We start from the raw sequence: 24884 nt of genomic DNA, 5'->3' as shown, positions 1-24884 counted from the left end.
AACACCTCTGCGCTTAAATTTACCAGTAATGCCATTTGCTATTCATGAGAATGACTTGAACGATATCAAACTGCTAACTGGGCTTGCTACAATGATGAACAACACATTCTTCACTCTTGAATATGGAGCTATAAGGGACATGGCTAATGTTGCTAGTCCATCACTGTCAACAATTCTTCATGTTTCACATTTTATTGAAGACATAACTAGGCCAAGGTTGCAGAGATTCTCTGTTGATATGAATGCTGATACTATGACACTGACGTTCAGTGAAGCAATGGATTCTAGTACCCTTGATGTATCAGGAATTGTTTTTCAGAATGCTGAACGTTCTAGAACTGGAGTACAGCTTACAGACAGCACGACCAGAAGCTCAAATGGCTTGGAACTTACCATCCTGTTGTCAAGAAGAGATAGAGATGAGATCAAACGCATTGATTCACTCCTAATTAACATTGAAACTTCTTACATTGTTATTGCGTCTAGTACCTTGCAGGATATGAATGGCAACAGTGTCACACCAAGAATAAATGGATTTGCTCTTAAAGCTTCTACATTCATTGCTGATGAGTCAATTCCGTATTTGGAGTATTATGACTTGGACATGGACAATGGGCTGGTCACATTTTATTTCTCAGAGACTGTTAATGTGTCATCTCTTCAATGTTCACAAATCACATTTGCATTAGACTACAACTGTTCAGTGAGATATTCACTGACTGGCTGTGATGTTGATGTTTTCAATATATCATTTGTTAGTGAAGATATTGGAACTTCAGGCAGTGGCAGTGGAGACTATGGCAGTGCAACAAAGTGGTCAACACCTTTCCATTATAATTCAGTTGTGCGTATGTGGCTGCTTCACAATGATCACAACAAGCTCAAAGAATTGGAAATTGCAAAATCAAAGCCGACATCTTGGCTTGCATTTGATTCAAATACAGTGTTTGACAACAATGGTCTTGGTGTAAGTAGTGCAATGTGTGGTGTATCAACACGCCTCGTAGAGAATTACACAGCTGACACAACAAGTCCTGAGGTACGGTCTTTCAATCTGTCAATGGATTTGGGGCTGTTGACCATCCTTTTCAGTGAGACTGTTAATGTTTTGGACACTTTAGATGTGAAAATGATTACAATCCAGGATGCTGCAATGATAGGAGGATCTACAAGTTACCACAAACTTGATCGAGATCCTCTCACGACTTCTCTGGACATCTATACACCCACAGTAACAATTCTCATCAAAGATGATGACTTAAATGAAATAAAGAGAAAGTTTGAGGTGGCTACCAGTGTTAATACAACGTGGTTGTCTTTAACATCAAGAGCTGTTTCTGACATGAAAGGTAATGCTGTTGTTCCTGTTAGCAATATGTCTGCTGAACAAGTGGCTTTCTTTTTTGAGGATGTAACTGATCCTCAGATGGTGGAATTTGATTTTGACTTGAACACTGGCATTCTTACATTATTGTTTTCAGAGACTGTAAACATATCAACATTTAAACCTACAGAGATTCAGCTGCACAATGAGACTGCTCTTATGCCAAGAATATCTTTTCAGCTAAGAGGAGGAGGCTTCAGTGTGGCTGACCCAACTGTGGTTGTTGTGAATTTGACTGATGATGATGTCAACAAGATTAAACAATACTCAACGTTGGCTACTCAGGAGAACAATACGTTCTTGTCACACGGCATCTTTATGGTGGAAGACATGAATCAAAATTTGGTTCGACCAGTTTTAGTAAATAGGTCACTGCCTGTAAGTTTGTTCACAAAAGATGTCACCAAACCTCGTCTTATTTCTTTCGAATTAAATCTGACATCTGAAGTGATCATACTAGAATTTTCTGAAACTGTTCGAATTCCACTGAACGAGACAGCCATTACTTTGCAGGATAACAGCACAGCTAACACAAAAAGGACTTTGACAGGAGGACAAACTGTTAGTCCAGATGATGTATATGTTGAGTTTCTACTTGATGACGCTGACTTGAACTACATAAAGGGTCTCAGAAGCTTAGCCACATCAAAGTGGAACACTTTTATCTCTCTCACGTCTTTTGCAATTTCGGATATGGCTGGAAATGCAGTTGTTCCAGTTACTGATGGTCGAGCTAACGTAGTGAATGTATTTACAGCAGATCAAATTAGACCTCAGCTTATTAATTTTGATCTTAATGTGAACCTGGAAACGCTTACTTTACATTTTACTGAGACAGTGTCTGTGGAGTCTCTGAATGTAAGCCAAATCAAAATACAAGCTGCAGGGATTGTGACCTTGTTGAGTAGCATCGTCTTGAGTGATGCTACATCTCCAAATGGTAGCTTTTCACCAAGTGAAGATGGCACAAGTATTGTGATTAATTTTGGGTTCAGTGACATCAATTCCTTGAAGAAAATGCGACATTTAGCAGTTTCCAGGAACACGACTTTCCTGAGTTTCACAGATAGAGCAATTGTTGACATGAACAACAACATGGTGGTTGCTATTAGAGAGGATAGTGCTATTAGAGTACAGAATTTTACAAAAGATGTGACTTTTCCAACACTGGTTGGTTTTGATTTGGATATGGACACAGGCACTCTAACACTAGAATTCTCTGAAACAGTTGACGCTTTGAGTCTCAACTTGAGTTCTGTTGCTTTACTAGGTAGTGCTATTGGAGTGCCTGAACTCTACTTGTCTACAACCAGTGGGACTGTCAGAATCGTTGACTCATACATTCTCTTTGTTGAGCTCTCAACAGAATTTCTAAACGAAATGAAGCGCCTGACTAACGTGGCCACATCAGCAAAAGATACTTTTATTGCCATTGAGACAGGAGGAGTTCTTGATATGGCAGGAAATGAAGTTGTTGAGATACCCACTGTTGCAGGTAAGAAGGTACGTTCCTACACCAATGACTCAACTCGCCCCATTCTGCTTGACTTCTATTTTGATATTGATGCTGGCCAGTTGACTCTCCAGTTTGATGAAACTGTTAATGTTTCGTCTTTAATGCAGACATCACTGACTTTTCTAAATAGCAGTTCTCTCAACACGAGCGGTTCAAATTATTTTACTATTACTGGCGGGGATGTTCAGACTGTTGACTCTACACTAGTGAAGATCAACTTGACACACGATGATCTGAATGAAATCAAGAAACTGCGACACTTGGCGACATCAAGTGCAGACACCTATCTATTGCTTAACTCATCAGCAGTACAAGACATGAATGGAAACTGGGTAGTTACTGTGACAGATGGTGATGCTAAGAGGGTTGAACAGTTTACTAATGACACAACAATGCCAGTTATTACAGCATTTAGTTTAGATGTGGACGAAGGACAGTTAGAAGTCACTTTTTCTGAAACTGTAGATTCAACTACTTTAATGATCAATGGGCAGCTGTCATTACAGAATGTCTCTGTCACTGTATTGGGCAATAGCTCTGTGCACTACGGTGATCATACATTAGTGGAAAGCCTGTCATACAGTGAAGATGGTACAGTTATTGTGATTGACTTGAGTGAAAAAGATCTCAATATGATCAAATTTAGCACACAACTTGCCACTGAGCCGAACAACACATTCTTGTCTGTGTCCAGTTTGTTTATATATGACATGAGAGGAAACAAGCTTCAGCCACTGCTTGACACTGCACTGCAAATCCAACCAACAGCTTTCAATGGAGATGAAACCGAACCTGAACTAGTTAGCTATGATCTTGACATGGACAGCGGTGAGGTGCATATAACATTTACTGAGACTGTACAAGAGGTACAGCCATCATCTCTAACTTTTCAAAATCAAGTTTTAGTGGCTAATGGCTCAACGACTCAGTTTACTCTTTCTGGTGGAAATGTGTTTGGCTCTGCTTTGGAAACTGGTCATCCTCCAATAGTGACAGTTCAGTTGACAATCTTTGACCTGAATGAGCTAAAAAGGCTTTCTGATCTGGCTGATGTCATGGAAAGAACATTCCTTTCAATAAATTACACAGCTGCTAAGGACATGTCTGGCCATTCTATAATGGAAATTCCTCAGTCAGCTGCTAAAATCGTTCAAAACTTTACCGAAGATTCAACTAGACCCACACTTTCATCATTTGATTTTGATCTGGATGCTTCGACTTTACGCTTAACATTTGATGAGACAGTTATGGCTCATTCAGTAAATCCACAGCAGATTACATTTCAGGATGCCATTGTGCTATTTGTCAACTATACATTGCAGTACACACGATCAAGTGATGTCCTCAATGCTGACAGCACTGTAGTTGAGATACTTGTGCGTAATGATGATCTCAATGAGTTGAAGAAGATCACACAGTTGGCTACAGGAAAGAACAACACTTGGCTGGTACTCACAGAGAAAGCTGTGAATGATATGAACAGGAATCTTATCATCAATGGTTCAATCTCAAAACAGGTATCCATGTTTACAGAAGATACAACACCACCTCAGTTACTGTCATTTGATCTTGACATGGACAGTCTGGGGAAAATGACTCTTTCTTTCTCAGAGACAGTGAATGTCATCACTTTGAACGTAACGCATATTGTTGTACAGTCATCATATTCCAGCAATATGAATGGAACTGTGGTGTATCGGTTGCAAGAAGCGATAGAATTCCCTATGGGCACAATTTCTTTCAGTGATAATGGCCCAGTTGTTGTTCTTGATCTTGGGTCGGTGGACATGAATAATATCAAGAAACTAACAACCCTTGCACAGCAGAAGTCAGACACGTGGATTAGTGTAACATCAGGGCTAATCCAAGATATGGATGGACATGAAGTTGTTGCAATTGATTCCCATAATGCCACAAGAGTTTCTGTTTACACTCCAGACATAACAAGACCAACATTGCGTGAGTTTGTGTTAGACATTGATGCTGGAGAACTGATACTTACATTTGATGAGGCAGTTGATGTTAGCAGTGTAGATCCTAGTGGATTTACGATCCAGAACAGTGAGAGCCGCATTTCATTTTATACTCTAACTGGTGGTGGTATTGAGGGAGAAGATGGCACTGTAGTAACATTCAAACTGGACAGTATAGATTTAAACAAAGTCAAAGGTAATCAAGTGTTAGCAACACTCCCAGATGCTGATGATACATATTTAGCAATGAGTGATACAGCTATCACTGACTTGGCACGAGAAGCCAATTTTGCCAATAGAACTTTACTGCCGGTGGAAGTGTTGATACATGATACAACTCAACCAAATATCACTCAATATAGTGTCAGTATCAATGACAGTCTGCTTATTATAAACTATGACGAATATGTAGATCGATCAACACTGGACTTTACTACAATTACGTTACAATCAGCAGCTAACATTTCTCATGCAGAACAATGGTATAAGCTGACTGGTGGTAACTGCTCCAGTGAAGATGGGCTGCAGATGAGGATTGAAATAACAGTGCATGATTTGAATGAGATCAAGAAAAGAGATAAGTTGTTTATTAGCAGAGATACAGCTTTCATGACAGTGGCTATGTCACACATCATGGACATGATTGGTAATCCTCTCTTTGCTATACCTTCAACGTTAGCTGAGCAGGCTACTGTGTTTGAAGATGATACAACTCGACCTCGTCTGTTTGCATTCCATCTTGACTTGAATGTTGGAACACTGACTTTAACTTTTCCAGAGACGATGGATGTTTCAACTATTAATTTCACATCAATTGCTATCCAAGCAGACTCAGCTGTTGATTCAGCTAGTGATCGACACGTTCTAACTAGTGGGTCATTAGGTAGCAATGAAGACTCTACAGTTGTTGTGATTGTACTTACAACTCGTGACCTCAATGATATCAAACAGAAAGAAATTGCAACTTCTAGACTGTCCAGCTGGATTACAATAGAGCCAACAGTTTTGATGGACATGAATGGCTTGCTAGTTCAACCGCTCTACAATGGGTTGTCTTCTCAGATTGCAGCACAGTATACAGTAGACAGAACACGTCCTGAACTCATTGATTTTGATTTGGACTTGAACTTTGGCCGTTTGATTCTACACTTCTCAGAAACTGTCAGGTCTAGATCCTTGAATGTCACGTCCATTACAATTCAAAATGCCCAAACTGCCACTAGTCTTGAAACCTCCCGTACCTTGGTGGGAAACTTAGCACCATCTCGAGTAAACTCTCCTACTCTTGTTGTTTTGATGACTGACGACGATCTGAATGAACTTAAGAGAATACTGTCACTAGCAACCAACAGCTTAAACACTTTTGTTATGCTGAGAGCGAGCACAGTCTATGATATGATGGAAAATTACCTTGTTCCAATTTGGGACTCAGAAGCAATTGTAGTTCGCCACTTTACAGAAGACATGATGCCTCCAATGCTTGTATCTTTTGATTTGGACGTGGATTCAGGAACTTTGACGTTGAAATTTTCTGAGACTGTTAATGCATCATCTCTAATACCAGAAAGCATTGAGCTACTGCGTAATCCACGTACATTTGACAAAATCATGTTGACAGGTGGTCTTGTTGTATACTGTGATGGTGTATCTGTTGTTGTCAGTTTGAATGATGAGGACCTAAATGTTTTGAAGCACTACACGACTATCTGTACTGTTGGGACAAATGATTGTCTGACTCGACTAAGTAGCAACACAGTCAAAGATATGAATGGAAATTACTTGAATTTTACTGATGTCATTGCTGTCGAAAATTTTCACAAGGATGAGACAAGACCACACCTGGTGTCATATAGCTTTGATATGAATCATGGAATACTGAGTCTCACTTTCTCTGAGGCTGTCAATCATCTTGATACTGACAGGCGAGCAGATGGGTTGGACCCAACTCAGATTAGTTTGCAGTCTAGCACGCATGAAGAAGAATGGTTGTCTGGCAACATATACCAAGGTGTTGCACGACGTTACACTTTGACTGGAGGAACAGTCACAGGACCAGCAGTCAATCCAGGCCATCCACCTGTTCTCGATGTTCACCTGACTTTAGATGACCTGAATGTCTTGAAGAGCTTGCAATCAGTGGCAACAAAGCTAGAAAACACATACTTAACACTAACTAACGTCACCACTGTTGACATGTTGGACTTGAACATTATTCCTATTGAAAATGGAAATGCCTCTCAGGCTCGAAGCTACATTGCCGATACAGTTGCTCCCGAACTGGTTGCGTTTGACATGGATGTGGATGCTGGAGAGCTTACCTTAATATTTTCAGAGAGTGTGAATGTGAGCAGTCTCAACCCAAAGGAGATAACTTTGCAAGGATCAACTCCTCTGCTTAACAATGCTTACACACTTAGTGGAGGAAAATCCATCAGCTACAACAATCCTGTTATTCATCTGGAACTTTTGTTCAGTGATTTAAATGAAATCAAAAGGCTGACAGGGTTGTGTACTGGAAAGAACACGACATTTATTTCCATTACTCAGCAGCTTGTTACAGACATGAATGACAATGCAGTAAGCGGAAGACCTCCCAACAATGCATTGCAAGTCAGAAACTATACTGGAGACATAATCAGCCCTCATCTAGTTCAGTCTACAGTTGATTTGGATTCAGGGCGTATTCATTTGACATTTACTGAGACTGTAAGGCAGTCGTCTCTTGTACTAATGTCCATCACTTTGCAGAGTAGTGATCAAGCTGTAAATTCAACCACATTAGCAATATCCGGAGGGACAATAGAAACGGGCGATGGTCTAATACAGACATTTGCTTTTACTGATGATGATTTAAATTCACTAAAGCGTCTTGAAGATCTTTGCACTAGGCAGGCCAATGGAGCGGACTGCTATCTGTCTTTTGTCAATACAACTGTTGAAGATATGAACTCGAATGTTGTCGTTCCACCATCTCCACTCACTGGTGTCTTAGTATCAGAGTATATTGCGGACACTAACGGTCCACTTCTTGTTCAATATAGTGTAGACATGGCGTATGGTAATGTTACTTTGGAATTCAATGAGACAGTCAATGTGAGCAGTTTTGATCCGACAGGACTGACGTTCAATGGGTTCTTTGTTGATTCTCCAGGTGTAGTTCAACTGCAGTTGACAGGAGGACAACCTGTGACTGATACCAACAGTCTGATGGTACAATTTGTATTTAACAGACAAGATGTTGAGCTGTTTCGAAGAACACCTAATTTCTTGGCTGGACCTTCTAACACGTATCTTAGAATTGACTCTTCAACAATTAGAGACATGGCAGGCAATGCAGCTGTACATAGACCAAGCAGCCCTGGTAGGTATGAGGTAGTTGACAGTTTTGTCGAAGACTACTTGGCACCAGAAATTGTTGCTGCTTCTATTAACATGACCGATGGTACATTACAACTTGAGTTTTCAGAGACAGTGCAAAGGGCGACTTTTCAATCTAATCTTTTGACAATTCAGAATCAGTTCAATGCAACAGATTCGTACACTCTTACGAGAGCAGTCATAACTGGTGCAGGAGATGATTATATTCTGAAACTCATTTTGTCAAATGTTGACTTTCAAGAACTGCAGTCACGAGACGATCTAGCCAAGTCCATCAATAGCACTTTCATTGTTTATGACAGTGGTCTTGTGGAGGACACAAATAACAATAAAATATCACCAAGAATCAATGCTGTAAATCCATTGCAAGTGTTTTCATACACACGAGACAGTGTTGATCCAAAGGTTTTTCAGTTTTTGTTGCTCGATCTGAATGTGCGGGAGTTGGAGGTTGCATTTGATGAGCCTGTCAATGCATCTGCGACCAACGTCACTTTGTTCACTTTGCAGAAACGAGATAATTACGAGTTATTTGGTGGGACCATCTTCTTATTGAGTGGAGGTAGCGTTCGATATGGTGACGATTCACTTGGTCCCAGACGAAAATTAGTCATTGGCTTGACTCCTGAGGACTATGAATATCTGGTTCTAAATGAAGATATTGCCACAAAGACAGACGACACATTCTTGTCTCTTCCTTACAGTGCAGTAAGAGATATGGCAGGTAATAGTCTTGTTGAAGTTCCTCGAACTGATGCACAAAAGGTCGTCAAGTTTCAACCAGATGACAGTATCCCTGAGCTAGTGCGGTTTGACTTGGATCTTGATGCGGGAACCGTTCGATTGGAGTTCAGTTCTGTGATTGATGTTAAAACAATGAAGCCTACTGCAGTTACCATTCAACATGCTCATTTGGCAGACCCAACTCGAAGACATAAGCTGACCGGTGGCACTACCACTAGTCAAAATGGTTTCTTTGTTGTGATTGATCTGAGTGATAATGATCAGAATGAGATAAAACGACTCACTGGATTAGGATTGGCAACAAGTATCAATACTTCTAAGGTCACTGTAGATGCAGATTTCATTAACGGAGTTTCTGGACGAGATGTCTTAGCTGTCACAGATGGAACTGCTCTCAATGCCACAACATACCAGGAAGATACCACGCGTCCCAAGTTGTTTCATGTGAATGTCGATTTTAATCTTGAGATGATTTCACTCATATTTGATGAGACAATTCGTGCGTCTTCGCTGAACATTACAGACATAGTGCTGCAGAACTCACGTTCTAATGCATCATCGACATATCGCTTGACTGCAGAAGGATTGGGACAGTGGAGAACAAACTCATCACAAGAAGATGACACAGTCATAGTCATCACACTTGGATCTACTGACCTGAACGCCATAAAGGGAATTACAAGTTTAGTCACTGGATCAAATGATACGTTCCTGACATTGTCAGATTTGGCCGCTAATGACATGAATGGTAATCGTCTGGTGCCTATCAGAAATGACAATGCCACAAAGGTGATTATATACACAGAAGATAAGACAGATCCTCAAATTGTAGCCTTTTCTCTAGACGTTGATGACGGTATTCTGACAATGACTTTTACTGAGATTGTGAACGTTAGCTCTTTGGACACTTCGTTCATTCGCTTGCAATCCGGGAAGACTGACTTGGTCCACACATCTGATTTGACTAGCAGTAGTGTGGCCACACAGACAGTTAATGATTACATCATTACAATATCAATTGGAATTGATGATCTTAACAGAATCAAACTGGTTAGATCACTGGCTCAAGACAAAGGATCGACTTGGATGAGTTTGGGTGCTGATGCCATACGGGACATGAACAGAAACCGCGTCCAAGAGATCAGAGATGGAGACGCAATAGAGGTGCTTGGGTACTCTGCAGATATCACCAACCCAAATCTGAATAGCTTTCACTTGGACATGAACAGTGGATTGTTGCATTTGACATTTGATGAAACAATTGATGTTAATTCACTAAACATCACTCGTGTCACTCTGCTCTCATCCAGCACAGCTCCAGGGTCCTTGCAACAGCACTCATTTGCACAGTTGGATGCTGTTACAGGAGATGGACATGAAGTATCATACCAAGTTGGCATTGAAGATCTTCATGCTGTTAAACTAAAGACAAAGCTGGTGACCTCTAGAATGAACACGTGGCTGAAGATTGAACCTGCTTCTTTTACAGACACGGCTCTGATTCCAAACGATGTCAATTTTGCATACATAAATGCCTACAATTTTACGGAGGACACAACAAGACCAGAACTCAAGAGCTTCCTCACTGATGTCAATGCTGGTGTCCTCACCTTGAACTTTGACGAACCCGTCAACGTTTCATCATTTGTCTTCACATCGTTTACCCTGCGTGCTGGTCGGAGCAGAAGATCAAGGTTGTATCAACTGACAGGAGGGGAGATCAACAGCACGGTCAATGGTTTGTCATCTGTTTTGGTGATGTCACATGACGATCTCAATAATGTGAAAGACAACGAGGGTCTCTTGATCAGCCATGAAACGTCCTATCTCACATTTCTGACAGGAGCAGTCAAAGATATGAACGGGAACGAAATTGCTGAAGTGGACATATCAAGCGCAATACAAACAGTCTATTTCAGAAACGATACTATCCAGCCAGAACTTGACCATTTTGATCTCGACATGGATGCGCCTGCAACGTTACTGTTAGTATTTGTAGAGACCGTTGATTATCAAAGCGTTCAGCTGTCTAGAATAACTCTGCAGTCGTTGTTCAACACAACTGATGACAAAGACAGACAGACTTTGAGAGGAGGTATCGTTTCATCCAACGATGACACTCACATCAGTATCTCCCTTGAACAAGACGACGTTAATGCTATGAAGTACAAACAAATTGGATTATCAAACTTGACGTCATGGTTGGTGATGGATGGAGATAGTGTCAAAGATCAGAATGGTTTAGAACTTGTCCCACTTCTTAATGGTATTACTGCACAACGAGTCTCTCAACACACATTAGACACGACAAGACCGAAGCTGGAGTCGTTTGATCTCGATGTAGATGGAGATGGAGTACTACACCTGACGTTTAGTGAGACTGTTGATGCAAGTACTTTGAATGCAACACAACTCACTCTGCAAAAAGATCGTTTATCATTGGGAAACTCATTTAGTCATCATACATTCTCGTTGTCTACTGTAACTTATGAGCTAGACAGACCCGTCCAGGTTGTGAGCATTGCCAAAACAGATCTGGATGAACTGAAACAAAAGAGTGGACTGGCAACATACAATGAAACTTCTTTCTTGTCGTTCTCTGATGACTTTGTCAAAGATATGAGTGGCAATAATGTGGTTGCTGTTGCCTTCACAAATTCAATTGTTGTATCGAAGTTTACTGCAGATACAACTATCCCTAGTTTGGAACAATATGATGTTGACATTGACTCTGGCTTGTTGTTGCTTACTTTCTCTGAGACAGTGAACGCTTCTTCATTGGATGTGACTCAATTCTTGTTGCAAAATGATTCTCAAAGAAATCGACGTGTTGTTTCTGAGTTCAGGTTGACTGACGATTCCTCAATTGTAGGAGAAGATCCAGTTGGACAAGACGACGTTTCTATTGTGATTCAAATTGGTCAAAATGATCTTAACAGGATCAAATATCTTACTGACTTGTTTACTTCACGTCTCAACACACATCTCACTTTGACGTCCAGTGCAATCAGGGACATGAACAACAATGCTGTGGAGGCAATAAACACAAACAATGGGCAGCAAGTGATTACGCACACGTCAGATACTACAAGACCACAACTCCATTTGTTTCATCTCGACATGAATATTGGGCAGATTACACTGGTATTTAATGAAACAGTTGACGCACAGTCACTCGACGTGACAAAGCTGACTCTCCAAGGCCACGCCAACCAATCAGAGGCAGAATACTTTACTCTAACGGGAGCTCATATGACTTCAAATGATGATTCAACCCAGTTGAGAATCATCCTTCTGAATGATGACTTGAATGTGGTAAAGCAACTAGGGAGTTTAGCCTACAATTTTTCCAGTAGTTTCCTCTCATTGGCAAATGACTCAGTTCAAGACATGAATAGCAACTGGATTGAACCTATTCTTGCCTGGAGTGGTGAAAGAGCTAGCAATTTCATTGCAGACAGAACTTCTCCCGTTCTTGACTCCTTTGACTTTGATCTTTCCGCTGAGACGTTGACATTGTATTTCAACGAAACCGTTATGATCAAATCACTCAATTTTAAGCAGATCACAATTCAAAGTGGCTCTCACGCCGATCAGTATGTGCAACTAACGGGTGGTAATATTGATCACAGTGACAGCGCAACTGTTGTATTGCGTCTGCTAAAGAAGGATTTGGATGACATCAAGGCAGCGTCTTTATTGGCAACATCAAAGACTGACACATATCTTGCAATCACAAATTCAACCGTTTTAGATATGAACTACAATCGAAACAAGGAAGTTTCAGTCGATTTCCCGTTGCCTGTTCTAATATATGAGGCTGATCATGTTCGACCTCGTTTGGATGGTTTTGATTTGGACATGGATAATGCAATTATGAGGTTGACGTTCAGTGAGACGGTAAATGTGTCGTCTCTAGATGTTACACAAATAACTCTGCTGCCCTGGCTTGATGCTGTGTCCAGTGATCACACATTGGAGGCAACAAGCACAAGCATCAGCTCCAATAATCCTATCGTTGTCATCAAACTGAGCGAAAATGATTCAAATAGAGTTAAGCAGCTCACCGAACTGGCTGTTTCCAATGAAACCATCTATTTGTCCATCCTAGACACCACCATTCGAGACATGAACAGTAACAGGGTCCACCCTATCAACAGGACTTTATCCCTGAGAGTTTCGGCGTTCACTGGTGACACGACTTCTCCGATACTGAGGAATTTTTCGTTGGACATGGACAGTGGCAACATGACATTAACGTTTTCTGAAACAGTGAATGTCTCTTCACTGATTGTGAGTGGCATCACGTTGCAAAACGACAGCATATTGATGCCATCTCATCTTCAACTGCGAGCCGCTTCAACAAGACAGTCAAACGAGCCATTTATTGTTGTGTACTTTTCTTATCATGATTTTCAAGAGCTAAAACGGCAGCGCCTGTTGACGTCTAGACTAGCCAACTCATGGCTGTCTTTACTTGATGTTACATTAATGGACATGAACGACAACCTGGTTGTACCAATCTCGAGAAATGAGGCTAAACTAGCCATCTCTTTCATTGAAGATACGACTTCTCCCATGTTGGAATCATTCGAGTTTGATGTCGACTCGGGCACGTTGGTTTTGAATTTTAGCGAAACGGTTGATTCATATACGTTTAATCCAGTGGAAATCACTCTTCAAGAGACATCGAATGGAACGACTCCAAACTCGTTCACTCTTACTGGGGCCAACTGGATATTCAATGATTCGACAACTATTGTTGTCACTCTTCTAGAGAGAGACTTGAATGAGGTGAAGAAAATCAGGAATTTAGCTACCCTGGCGTCAGGCAACAATACTTACGTTTCGATGACTAACAAAACAGTTGCTGATATGAATGGTAATGTTGTGATTCCTGTTCTCTCCTCTCGTGCTATTCGGATTAGATCAATGTTGGTACTGGACACAACCAAGCCGTCTCTGGTCTCGTTTGACTTGAATATGAACACAGAACGTCTGGAAATGACATTTTCGGAAACAATGGACGTGACAACGTTGTTTCTCAATGAAATAATCATTCTCAATCGCAATAATAGTGATAAAGTGCGACTTACAGGAGGTTCTACACCTTCTGAAGACTCGACTGTTATAGTAGTGCAACTCGATGTTGACAACTTAAACGAAATAAAACGTAGGAGTTTTGCCACTGACAAGATGGACACGTTTGTCTACCTCAGCCCTGTCGCTATTAAAGACATGAACGGCAACTTGTTAGATGTGTTTGGTTCGATGCAGGTCAGCAACTACACTAGAGACACAATCAGTCCAGTCGTCGTACAATTTGACTTAGATATGAATTCGCATCAGTTGCGTATCACTTTCAACGAGACAGTCAAGACAGACTCATTGTTGTTTACGGAGTTGACCATACAGAGCAACATTCGTCTCTCTTCCTCACACTATAGGACGTTGACCGGAGGAAGAAATCTGACAAGAGATGGAACCGTTCTCGTTGTAGAACTTGATGTAGATGATGCAAATTACATCAAGAAGTTTGTCTCATTAGCGACGGAAGTAAATAATACGTTTTTGTCGTTAACCAACTTGTCGATCGTTGACATGGCTGACAATCCCGTGATGGCTATTTCGTCTGACAATGGACAACTCGTCACTGTGTTTGTGGAAGACAGCACACCACCTGAACTCGTATCTTTCCATCTTGATTTGACATTTGAGGAACTACGCTTGACATTTACTGAAACGGTGAATGTATCGTCGCTTGACCCAATGCAGATCACTTTGCAAGACAGTGAAGATCCGTCTGCCACGTACCAATTGACTGGTGGTGTTGTTCACCCTTACATCAACGATACAGACGTGATATTATCGCTGACGGCGTTTGACTTAAACGAAATCAAGAAGAACGACGCTCTGGCCACATCACGTTTAAACACTTTTCTTACTTACACAGAAGGGATGATTACTGACATGAACTACAATCCTGTTGTTAGCAGAGACACCATCACTTCGTCTTCTTCAGGCTCTGGCTCGGAGTCTGGAGTAAGAGATGAACAAGGTCCTTTGCAAGCAAAGAATTTTATGGAAGATACAGTTAGACCCGAATTGAGTATGTTTGATGTTGACATGAATATGGGTCGTTTAAAGTTGACGTTTAGTGAGACGGTAAGAGTGAGCACCCTTTATCCACAAGGATTAGCTTTACAGAGCTTTGCCAGCAATGTATCTGGCTTGTTATTTCACCATTGGCTAACAGGGGGAAGCTCAAATGCAACAGCACAGCCAGTCGTGTTGATACAAATGACAGTCGAGGATGTGAACAGGATCAAACAGCTTCCACCTCTGGCATCTTCAATATCTTTCACCTACTTGGCAGCTATTCCTAAAACCATCCGTGACATGAACAATAATAGCTTAGTGTCAGTAAACGTTTCATCTGGTTTGCAAGTGAAGAACTTCACAGCAGACACGACAAGACCGCGTCTCATCTCATACAACTTGGACGTGAATACTGCGTTTCTCTCTTTGACTTTTGACGAAACGACGTTGGCAGAATCACTAAACGTTTCTCAGGTTACTATCCAAAATGCTGCATCTGCCCCTACCAGTTTCTATCAACTCACAACAGAGTCAAGCAACTTGATGGCTCGCAATGGAGACAACACGGTCATTGTAGTTGTTATTGGTGACGCTGATCTGAATGAGATAAAGAAACTTGTTTATTTGGCAACTGAAACGAATACTACGTACCTTACTTTCACTGCACTAGCCATATCCGATATGCAAGACAACGCAGTTGTCCCTATTGAGACAGGACAGCTTGTTGAACGGTACACACCTGACACCACCAAACCCACTCTGCAAAGCTTTCAAACTGACATGCACCGTCGGCTTCTCTTCCTCACGTTTTCTGAGACAGTCTTGTCCTCTTCTCTCAATGTGTCTCAACTGACTCTGCAAGATGCTGCCACTGCCGTTGGGCCAACGCATTCTCTTACATCTTCATCAACCAATAGCTCGGATGGCCCCGTTATTGTTATTTCTCTCAGCTCGTTCGACATCAACAGACTGACATTCTTTACCAACATGATGACTTCAAGCAATGATTCGTTTTTGGTATTGAGTGAAGCTGCTATTGAGGACATGAACGAGAACCGAGTCAAACCGATTGCAAATGGTCATGCGCAACAGGCGAGCATCTACACGGAAGATCTCCTTAATCCAACTCTAGAGAGTTTCACTGTTGATCTTGACCGACACGAAGTCAGTCTGTCGTTTGATGAGACCGTCAATCTAACGACTGTGCAGCCAACTCGCTTCTACGCATATTCGAATGGGAACGGCTCTCTGAACTACCAGCTAACAGGAGGCACAATAAATGGTACATACTCCCACATCTTTATTATTCACTTGACCATACCTGATGTCAATAACATCAAAACTATCAGACATTTGTGGACAACAGCAAACGATACGTGGTTGTACATGAAGGCAGCCGCTCTAGAAGACATGAGCAACAACAAAGCCAACTCAGCGATCCTTCCCGTCTTATCGACTCCCATTGAACGCGTTTCACCTAATCTCATTTCGTTTGCCGTCAACATGACGTCTGGCACGCTGACGCTCAATTTTGACGAACCAGTGAAGCCGGAGACTCTCAACTACACGCTCATTAGCCTACATGGTGCTAGAAATGGCAGTGAGATGTACAGACTAACAGGAGGGACAAGTCCAAGTGATGATGGTCTCGTTGTGATCGTTCAATTTACATTCATTGATCTCAACAACATTAAAGCTTTAGAGGATTTCTTTATTAGTAGGAATACGTCGTATATTTCTCTTGGAGAAGGAACGATAAAAGACATGGTCAACAATCCTTCTTCATCGACAAACGGAACCATTCAGGCTGATGTATTCTTTGACGACATGACGGGACCTTATCTTGTTAGTTACGATCTCGATATGAATATTGGCCATTTGTTGTTGACTTTCTCCGAAACGGTTGACGTTTCATCATTTCGTTTTGACAACTTTATCATTCAAGTTCAATCTAATGTGAGTGATAGACATCCAGAGTACGCGCATACGTTGACTGGAGGGAGAGCTGTGAGTACGGTAACCCTACTAGATAACAGACATGTCACACTTACCCTCTCTCTTGATGATTTGAATGACATCAAAGTGAAGCGCATCGCTACAAGCATCAACGCATCATGGCTGGTGATGGCAAGTGGAGCTCTAGTGGACATGTTTGGTGAGCCTGTAGTGTCTCTTCTCAACGGAGTGAACGCCATGAGACCTCGTAATTACACCCCAGATACAACCACTCCTCGACTAGACGACTTTGACTTGTCACTCGACAGTGGCCTCTTGACGCTCTATTTCTCAGAGTCTGTTGATGTGTCGACGTTTAACGTGACAGAAATCACTTTATTGAATAAAAACAGAAGTGCGACGTCTTCATATAGTCTCACCAGTCAGTCCAGCGTAGTGTCTGACGACGGACCAACTGTAGTCGTGAGTTTGAGCGACTTTGATCTGAATACTATCAAGCAGATGCAATATCTGGCCACTACACGTTATGACACATTTATCTCGTTTGGGACAGAACTTGTGGCGGATACGATTGGTATCAAAGTGGTTGGAATAGGGATGGACAGTGCTCACCAGGTGCAGGTCGTCCATGAAGATGGGTCGAAACCCGAGTTGCTGGGTTTTGATCTTGATATGAATTCTGGTAATCTGACGCTCACGTTCACCGAAACGGTCAACGTCACTTCTCTCGACTTCTCAAAATTTTCGATTTCGAATGGACGGGATGTCAATGCTTCTTACTATCGCATGCACACGCTTAGTGGTGTTGGTGGTTACCCAGATGGTACCGTGTCGGTTAGTAATGATTGGCCTGTTATTGTCTTACAACTCGGACACAGAGATATCAATCAATTGAAGAAAATACGTACTCTTGCTACTGGGCAAAACGACACGTATGTTTTCTTTGAGAGTGACTTCGTCTCAGATATGAATAACAATCGAGTTGTTGCTGTTTCTTCTGCTGATGCCTTGAACGTGAGTTTACTCACTATTGATACAACTGAGCCAGTCTTGTTAAGTTTTGACTTGGATATGGACGAGGGACTACTCATATTGAAGTTTTCGGAAACAGTTAACGTTGCTGACACGTTTAACGTTACACAAATCACTGTCCAAAATGATGTGGTGGCTGTCGGTAGGAATGTCACTCAAACTCTTCATGATTTTGAGTGGCCGACTGGTAGTAGGACACTCAGTGAGGACGGGCCGGTTGTGACCATTCAGTTGGGATTTATCGACTTGAATGAGATCAAGTACAAGCGAGCTCTCGCAACGACCACCAACAACACTTTTATTTCGTTGACTAATTTGACGGTGGAAGACATGAATAGCAACGCGCTGGTTTCTACTCTGACAACAGAAGCGATGAGAGTGGATGCGTTTACTGAAGATACATCGAATCCTGTCTTGCTTGACTTTTCTCTTGATATGGACGCCACAACATTGACGCTAACGTTTGACGAATTTGTGGAGACGGAGTCGCTCAACGCAAGCGGCATCACAGTCCAGAACTCAATGTATGCCAACTTTATGTACCACTCTAGTCCGAGAACTCTGCTGTTTGGTTCTACTGGAAGCACAACGAGATCGGATGACAATCATATTGTGGTTGTCGATCTAGGAGCCGACGATCGGAACGAAATAAAACGGAGACGAAATCTTGCGGTCAACAAGAACACAACGTACGTGCTGCTGTCGTCTATTGCCATTACTGACATGAATGGAAACACTGTAACGGAGATTGTGGATGGACTGGCCAGACAAGCGGCTGAATATGTGGAGGATAAGACGGCTCCTGTTGTGTCTGCGTACAGTATTGATATGGACGATGGGGTGCTCGTGTTCACGTTTGATGAGACAATCAGAGCAGACAGCATCAATCTGACGGAGTTCACTCTGCAGGATGGTTCATGTCGAGTCGACTACAATCACACTCTAACCGGAGGAGAAAGCACTGTGTCGGATGGAACAGTTATTGTTGTTCAACTGACTGTTTCCGATGTGAACGAAATCAAACGCAAGCATCTGTGCCGGGACCGTCTCGACTGTTTCCTGCTTCATCGGAACACCTCCGTGTACGACATGTCATTCAATGTGATCGATGAGAGAGCGGATTGTGATGGTTTGATGGTGCGTGAGCAGACACCAGATACCACGCGTCCTCGACTAGTCGAATTTACAACCAACATAACTTCCGAAACATTGACTCTTACCTTTACCGAGACGGTCAATTCGTCGTCGATGAACTTCTCTGCTTTCCGACTTCAGGATTTCTTCGAAGGCAGCACACATTATACTCTTACCTCCGGTGTTCGCCAGATAGACGACAGTACGGTTGTGGTGTTGACATTTTCTTGGGATGATTTGAATGCCATCAAACAGAACACGGAGATATTTACGGACAGAACGAACGCGTGGCTCGTCTTCAACGAGTTTGCCATTCACGACATGGCTCTCGTGCCTAATCGTGTCATTCCCGTCGTCGATACGACAGACTTGGCGAGTGGAGAGGTAAGCAAGTCGTTCTACGAAGACGTCACTCCTCCCGTTTTGTGGGCATTCGACGTCAACATGCACACGCACCAGTTGACGCTTTATTTCTCGGAGACGGTCAAAGCCAGCAGTCTGACGATCGACGAGATCACATTGCAAAACAGAGAGAATAGATCACACGCAACAGAGTGGCATACTCTCAGTCCTGGGGAAAAGCCATGGCGGTCGTCATCAATCAGCACGGATCACCATACAATCGTTATCAACATGGGACGAGACGACACAGACAAGATTAAGGCTTTAACCGACTTGGCAACGTTCGAAAATAACACCTTTATTACTTTCTCTCGCAATCTCGTGTCCGACATGAATAGCAACTCTGTCGTTTCTGTTGACGTTTCTAGTGCTCAACGTGTGCTCGTCTTTACAGAAGACAAAGTGAGACCTCGACTTCTCTCCTTTGATTTGGACATCGACAGTGGAGATATGACCATGACATTCTCGGAGGCGATGAACACATCCTCTCTTGTTGTATCCGACATTCGTTTGCAGGCTGGTGAACACAACACGACGACGTATCACCTCTTGTCCGGTGGTGCACCTCCAAACGGTAGTGTGACCAACAGCAAGGATGTTGCTCTGGTGGTTCTAGAGCTGGGAGACAATGATCTCAACGCATTGAAGAAGAATACGGCATTGGTGAGCGACGTTAACAACACGTACGTCTCACTGAAAGAGACCGCGTGGTCAGACATGAACGGAAATCTTGTTGTTGCCATTGACGACGACAATGCCACGCACGTTACTCGTTTCACCTTGGACACAACCAGACCGACTTTGTTATCATACAATGTTAACTTGACCGCCGAGACTATCACAATGTCGTTTGATGAAACCATCGACGTCAGTTCTGTGCGTATTGATGAGATCACCTTGCAGGCGCGTGGATACACATCTCTTGCATCCCTCGTCTTACATTACTATCTCAGCAACGGGACAACAAACGCAGACGACAGCGATTTGTTAGAGATCTCGTTCGACTTTGATGATTTGAATGATATCAAACGACTTACGGGCATATTTGTCAGCAACATCACCTCTTATCTCTCATTTTCAAGCGACTTTCTCGTCGATATGAATTCGAATCCTGTACAAGAGATCATAAACGGCCGTGCTCTGCCTGTCACTGTATTTACCCCGGATTTGGCGCCACCCGAACTCTGGACGTTCTCACTGGACATGAACAGTGGCATACTGCTATTGACGTTTTCAGAGATTGTCAATGTGTCGTCGTTTGACGTAACGGCTATTACTATAAAATCCGCTCCCGTCAATCCAATGGGTAGAAGCCGTCGTCTGACGGAAGAGAGCCAACTGCAGACAGAGAAGAACGAACGCATTGTGTCCGTACAGTTGGGCACATCGGACTTGAACAAACTCAAGAGCATCGAAGGACTGGCGACTGGCACTCATAATACATTCATATCGATCGACAGTCGTTTGATAGCCGACATGAACGACAACCAGGTGACAACTATTGCTTACAACGACTCTCTACAAGCTACAGAGTTTCAACGGGATGTGACGGCGCCGCAGCTCGTTGAGTTCTCCGTGGATCTGATCGTTGGGCAGCTAACGCTGCTCTTCAACGAGCCCATCAACTCATCGTTTACACAATATGATGCTATCACCGTGCAGGACGGGCTGTTGTCCGACGATAACTACACGTTAACCGGTGGAACAATCACTGCATACAACGACAAGCTAACACTCGTGCTCCAGTTGAATAATCAAGATTGGATACACATCAAACAGGATCCTTCTCTTTACACATCTTTACTGGACAGTTATCTCACATACAAGATGAACGCATTTGTGGACACGGCGACGGTTGGCAATGAGGTTGTACCGCGAGTTGACGGAGTGTCGTCGTTGGAGGCGTCTAATTATACGTATTATCCATTGCCTGTGTTCATTGAAGTGAAACCAACAGCAGGAAGGGAGTCTGGTGGGACGCGTCTCGTAGTGCGAGGCTTGAATTTTGGTCCCGTGGAGGGATATCCGGCTGCTAGGCGTGTGGATGTGCTCATTGGTGGAAGTCTTGCGTTGGGAACTCGAGTAATTGAGAATAACACGATTGCTGAGACTTTCTCTCCGGCAGCTGGCCTATCAAGTGTTCCTCTTTCACTTCAACTGACCATCGACGACAGTGCACTCATACATCTAGTTCCTCGAGTGTTTACATACCTCGAGCCTCCTGTCTTTGATTTTATCTTTCCTGTTGCTGGCACAAAATATGGAAACACGGTGGTATCGATTTATGGACGAAATTTCGGCCCCTCCACAGCTTCCGGGAACGGCCCCGTAGTGGCCGTATGGATAGGAGGCAAAGAGTGTACACTCCCAACTGTTGTTGATAATTCAAGTATTACCTGTCAGACTCCTGAGTTATCAATTGGAGATCACGACGTCGTGATTGTTGTCGATGAAGTTAACGTTACGGCAGCGGATGCGTTCCGAACGCTCGACCCTCCGACAGTGACAGCAGTCGATCCTCCTTCTACATTCCTTCACGACACGACAGACATCACCATCACTGGCACACAGTTCGGTCCGACAAACGCCTCACACACAGCCAGACACGTTCGTGTGACTCTCAACGATACACTCTGTCTCAATCCTCACGTCACAGTCGAAGACACAACGATTGTATGTACAGCTCCTCCTTCTCTTGGTGGCCCGTCAAACATCACTGTGTATGTGGACGACGTCCCGTCTGCTATTTCGTCTGTCATTTTCTGGCATTACGACCACCCGGGGACCATCTCTTTTAGCCACGCCGTTTTCAATGTGTCCGAAACGGAATCTCTTGGAAATGTGACGATTACACGTACGAACTATCCGGCATTCGCGTCTCCTGTCAATGTGACTGTTTGGGCGCGAGATGCAACAGCTGAATCGCCATTTCACTTTGTTGCATCGAATGAAACGAAGATGATGGACGCGTTTGAGAACGAGCTGCAATTTCAGGTTGTTATAATGGCTGGGAGCTACCAGCGGATGAGACTGAGGAAAGGAGCGGATGATGATGTGGACGTGGAAGTGGTGGTGACGTCTGTGGTGCCGCGACATGGTGTCGCCGAGGTCGGGCGCTCCACGGCTGTGTTGACGATTCGAGGTATTTGCCAAGTGGTGTCCGACAATTGTGTCGCTGACTGGACTTTTGACGGCATCTTCTACTATCGTATTGACAGTCTGTCATCTGAAGACGTTGGTGTTTGATTTAGTTTTCTATATGTTGCTGGCAGTGATGCGTTGATGTTGACGTTTGAGCATGTTTTTATGCGTTTGCTGTGCTTTTGTATCAATCAGTCAATCAATCAATAATTTGATGTTTTGATACGTTTTGGATTTCCAACGGCGGAAGTGTACGTACAGTGCTACTGACAGGTTGTACTCAATAAACTCATGCATTGAACGCGCGCGCACGTGACACACACACACACACACACACACACACACACACACACACACACACACACACCACTTTACCGGCTTTCCGGCCGCTGATCAATACAGCACCAAAACCAGCCAATTATCCGGGAAAGCAGAGGCATCGACCGGTGTGTACATGTGTGGTGTCAAAACTCTATTTGATTGCCATTTTTGTGATTCTCAAGACATCTTTTGCTTGCCAGATTTCTCAAGGCATAGGCACGGTTCTATCATACGTATTGTCTGTTTTGCGTGGCGTTTTCTTCGCTTAATAAATTTATTAGAGCTATATCTAGGCATAATTGAAATATGTACAGTCTGCATACATGCTGCAGCATGACATATGATTCTTTAAAATTTATTGAAAACTAATTTTAGGCAATTAGGGTTGGTAGCTACACAGTTTCGTGAGGTGTGTAAGTATGTTTCTTGTTGCACCACTTCTAGACCAAAGCTTGTGGAGATCTATGTTTACCATTAAGTCACCCACGTGACTCAACTAGACCTTGAGTCTTGTGCGTGCGTGCGTGCGTGCGTGCGTGCGTGCGAGCGAGCGAGCGTGCGTGCGAGCGAGAAACATACAGTCTGCATTACTTCTCTTACGGTACTGCGCTGTCCCTAAGTTTACTTATCTTTTCTTCGGACAGTACCTACGTCGCTGATAAGTGAAGCTGCTAATCTGCACGATTCGCTGATTATTCAAGCTTTTGAAAGTATTGTTGGATGCGGGTCGCTTGACGAGCTTGAACGTTTACAGCTCGGTCTTGATATCCAGCAAGGTGGATTTGGGCTTTGTTCCGCTACGCAATCTGCTTCGGAAGCCTTCATTGGAGGTTGGGCAAATACGCTGCACTATCTTCCACATCACGACAATCGTGTGCGTTATCTTTGTGATGGTTTACTGTCAGTTGATGCTAATCACCATTCTCAAATCGCAACGGACTTGACAACATCTCTCAAAGATCTTCACTGTAACTTTAGCGACACCACCAAACTGATTCCATCTGTTTCAAAGCTACCAGACAATCCTAAGAAACTTCAGGCAAGACTTCATAAGGCAAAGAAACAATCACTTTTTAACAACCTTCTTGAACGATGTAAAGATAGTCGTTATCAATCAAGAATACAGGGTTGTGGAGGTCCCAATTCAGGGATGTGGTTAGATGCTATGCCGAGCTCGCACCACTTCATTCTCAGCAATGATGATTTTCTCAACGCTGTCTGTCTGCGGCTCGGAAGAGCAATTCCTAGCTTACAATCCTTGAATCACTGTATTCCACAGTGTGGTCAACAAATGGATATCAAAGGCTATCATGCTATTACATGTAAGTGGGGTGGAGGCCCTATTCATCGGCATGATGCCGTATTGGACTGTTTTTTTGAAATGTCAAAGGTTCTGGGATTCAATTGTCGTAAAGAGCTACCAGCCCAGTTTACTAACAAACAGCGGCCTGACATAGCCATATATAATTACAAGGATGGAAAGAATCTTCTTTTAGATGTGACCATCACACATCCGTGGGCAAAACGATCTCTTCGCTCAGGTAGCAGTACGCCAGACTTTGCAGCAACGGAAAAGGAAAAGAAAAAGGATGGGAAGTATCTCGCCAAATAATCGAGCCTTGGATACTTGTTTCGTCTTCTAGCGTTGGAGGTGTTTGGTCGTTGGGGAAACAAAGCAGAAGAAGTGTTGCAAGAGTTTTCTAACCGCTCTCTGTCTTCGTTAGGCATGAGTTCTGGCGAGTTCAAGCAATACTGGCGACGAAGGATAGCGGTGTGTCTACAAACATACAACTCTATTATTCTA

At 42.9% G+C, this 24884-nt stretch overlaps 2 protein-coding genes across 2 annotated transcripts in view; both read left to right on the top strand.

Annotated features, from left to right (window-relative positions):
- The window catches only part of LOC134193753 (uncharacterized), a 46597-nt gene extending 23615 nt beyond the window's left edge, over window positions 1-22982 (top strand). The window contains exon 3 of the mRNA XM_062662588.1: window positions 27-22982. Coding sequence (XP_062518572.1) covers window positions 27-22864 — 22838 coding nt within the window. The 3' untranslated portion in view covers window positions 22865-22982. The remainder of the gene's footprint in view (window positions 1-26) is intronic.
- Window positions 22983-23213: 231 nt separating this feature from the next.
- Window positions 23214-24692, top strand: LOC134193752 (uncharacterized). Its single transcript, XM_062662587.1, has 2 exons — window positions 23214-23301; window positions 23701-24692. Exons 1-2 carry the CDS (start codon window positions 23214-23216, stop codon window positions 24690-24692), a joined length of 1080 nt encoding a protein of 359 aa, XP_062518571.1.
- Window positions 24693-24884: the final 192 nt, after the last annotated feature.

Source organism: Corticium candelabrum, chromosome 18 (assembly GCF_963422355.1).
Source record: "Corticium candelabrum chromosome 18, ooCorCand1.1, whole genome shotgun sequence".
In the NCBI taxonomy this organism is placed as follows: Eukaryota; Metazoa; Porifera; class Homoscleromorpha; order Homosclerophorida; family Plakinidae; genus Corticium; species Corticium candelabrum.
This window is presented reverse-complemented; position numbering and strand designations above follow the sequence as displayed.